Source organism: Neopelma chrysocephalum, unplaced genomic scaffold (genome assembly GCF_003984885.1).
Source record: "Neopelma chrysocephalum unplaced genomic scaffold, ASM398488v2 Primary Assembly neopelma1_97394, whole genome shotgun sequence".
Taxonomy (NCBI): Eukaryota; Metazoa; Chordata; class Aves; order Passeriformes; family Pipridae; genus Neopelma; species Neopelma chrysocephalum.
In genome coordinates, this window is record NW_020926035.1 from 1 (window position 1) to 2,074 (window position 2,074).

At 58.2% G+C, this 2,074-nt stretch overlaps 1 protein-coding gene across 1 annotated transcript in view; it reads left to right on the forward strand.

The window, feature by feature from the left end:
- Window positions 1-11: 11 nt before the first annotated feature.
- LOC113961837 (keratin, type II cytoskeletal 8-like) overlaps window positions 12-2,074 on the forward strand; it is a gene marked incomplete at its 3' end in the record, with an annotated part of 5,513 nt that continues 3,450 nt past the window's right edge. The window contains exons 1-2 of the mRNA XM_027672519.1: window positions 12-104; window positions 1,233-1,397. Coding sequence (XP_027528320.1) covers window positions 27-104; window positions 1,233-1,397 — 243 coding nt within the window. The remainder of the gene's footprint in view (window positions 105-1,232; window positions 1,398-2,074) is intronic.

Below are 2,074 nucleotides of genomic sequence, written 5' to 3' on the forward strand. Positions count from 1 at the left end.
CCCCCCAGGACGTGGATGAGGCCTATATGGCCAAGGTGGAGCTGGAGTCCAACCTGGAGAGTCTCACGGACGAGATCAACTTCCTGCGGCAGCTCTACGAGGAGGTGGGATGGGATTGGGGTCGGGATTGGGATGGGATGGGATTGGGGTTGGGATTGGGATGGGATTGGGGTTGGGATGGGATCGGGGTTGGGATGGGATTGGGGTTGGGGTTGGGATGGGATTGGGGTTGGGATTGGGGTTAGGATTGAGGTTGGGGTCAGGATTGGAGTTGGGATTGGAGTTGGGATTGGGATTGGGATGGGATTGGATCAGGATTGGGGTTGGGATTGGGGTTGCGGTTGGGAGATATTCCTGGGTTTTGGGGCATTCCCGGATTTGGAAGTGCCTTGGATTTTGAGAGGTCCAGGATTTGGGGGTTCCCTGGATTTGGGGGGGGGTGGCGGCGGGAGAGTCTCTTCATTTGGGGCTGTCTCTGGATTTGGGATGCCTGCATTTGGGATCCCTGTATTTGGGGTCCCTGTATTTGGGGTGTCCCTGTATTTGGAATCCCCGTATTTGGGGTGTTCCTGTCCCGGGGTGTCCCTGTATTGGGGTGTCCCTGTATTGGGGTGTCCCTGTATTTGGGGGGTCCCTGTATTTGGGGTGTCCCTGTCCTGGGTTGTCCCTGTCCCAGGTGTCCCTGTATTGAGGTGTCCCTGTATTTGGGGTGTCCCTGTATTTGGGGTGTCCCTGTATTGGGGGGTCCCTGTATTGGGGGGTCCCTGTATTTGGGGTCCCTGTATTTGGGGGGTCCCTGTCCTGGGGTGTCCCTGTCCTGGGTATCCCTGTCCTGGAGTGTCCCTGTCCTGGGGTGTCCTTGTATTGGGGTGTCCCTGTATTGGGGTGTCCCTGCATTTGGGATCCCTGTATTTGGGATGTCCCTGTATTTGGGGTCCCCATATTTGGGATCCCTGTATTTGGGGTGTCCCTGTCCTGGGTGTCCCTCTCCTGGGGTGTCCCTGTATTTGGGGGGTCCCTGTATTTGGTGTCCCTGTATTTGGGGTCTCTCCCTGTATTTGGGGTGTCCCTGTATTCGATGTCTGTCCCTGTATTTGGTGTCCCTGTATTTGGGGTCCCTGTATTTGAGGTGTCCCTGTATTTGAGGTGTCCCTGTATTTGGGATCCCTGTATTTGGGGTCTCTCCCTGTATTTGGGGTGTCCCCATCCTGGTCCCCCTCCCGTCCCCTCAGGAGCTGCAGGAGCTGCGTTCCCAGGGCTCGGACACGTCCGTGGTTCTTTCCATGGACAATTCCCGGCACCTGGACATGGGGGGGGTCCTGGCCGAGGTTCGGGCGCAGTTCGAGGACATCGCCGGGCGCAGCCGCGCCGAGGCCGAAGGCCTCTACCAGGGCAAGGTCAGAGACCCCCCCCAACCCCCCTGCCTTCCTCGGCATCCTCCTCATCATCATCCGTGTCCTTATCCTGCTCGTCCTCAGCCTCATCTTCCTCCTCCTCCTCTTCATCTTCCTCATCCTCATCCTCAGTCTCCTCATCCTCAGCCTCAGCCTCCTCCTTCTCCTCCTCATCCTGCTCATCCTCCTGCTCATCCTCCTCCTCATCCTCAACCTCATCTTCAGCCTCCTCACCCTCAGCCTCAGCCTCATCCTCCTCCTCCTCCTCCTCATCCTCCTCCTCATCCTCACCCTCCTCGGCCTCATCCTCAGCCTCCTCCTCCTCCTAATCCTCCTCCTCCTCCTCCTCATCCTCAGCCTCCTCCTCCTCCTCAGCCTCATCCTCAGCCTCCTCATCCTCCTCCTCATCCTCACCCTCCTCGGCCTCTTCTCCTTCCTCCTCCTCCTCTTTTTCTTCCCCCTCCTCTTCCTCCTTGTCCTCCTCCTCCTCCTCCTTCCTGCCCCCCAAGCCTTCATCTTCCTCCTCCTCCTGTTTCCTCCTTCTTCTCATCCTCGTCCTTGTCCTCCTCCTCCTCCTCCTCCCTTGCCCCCCAATCCCCCTCTTTGTCCTCCTCTTCCTCTTCTTCCTCCCCCTTCTTCTCCTCTGTTTCCTCCTTCTTCTCTTCCTCCTCCTCCTTCCT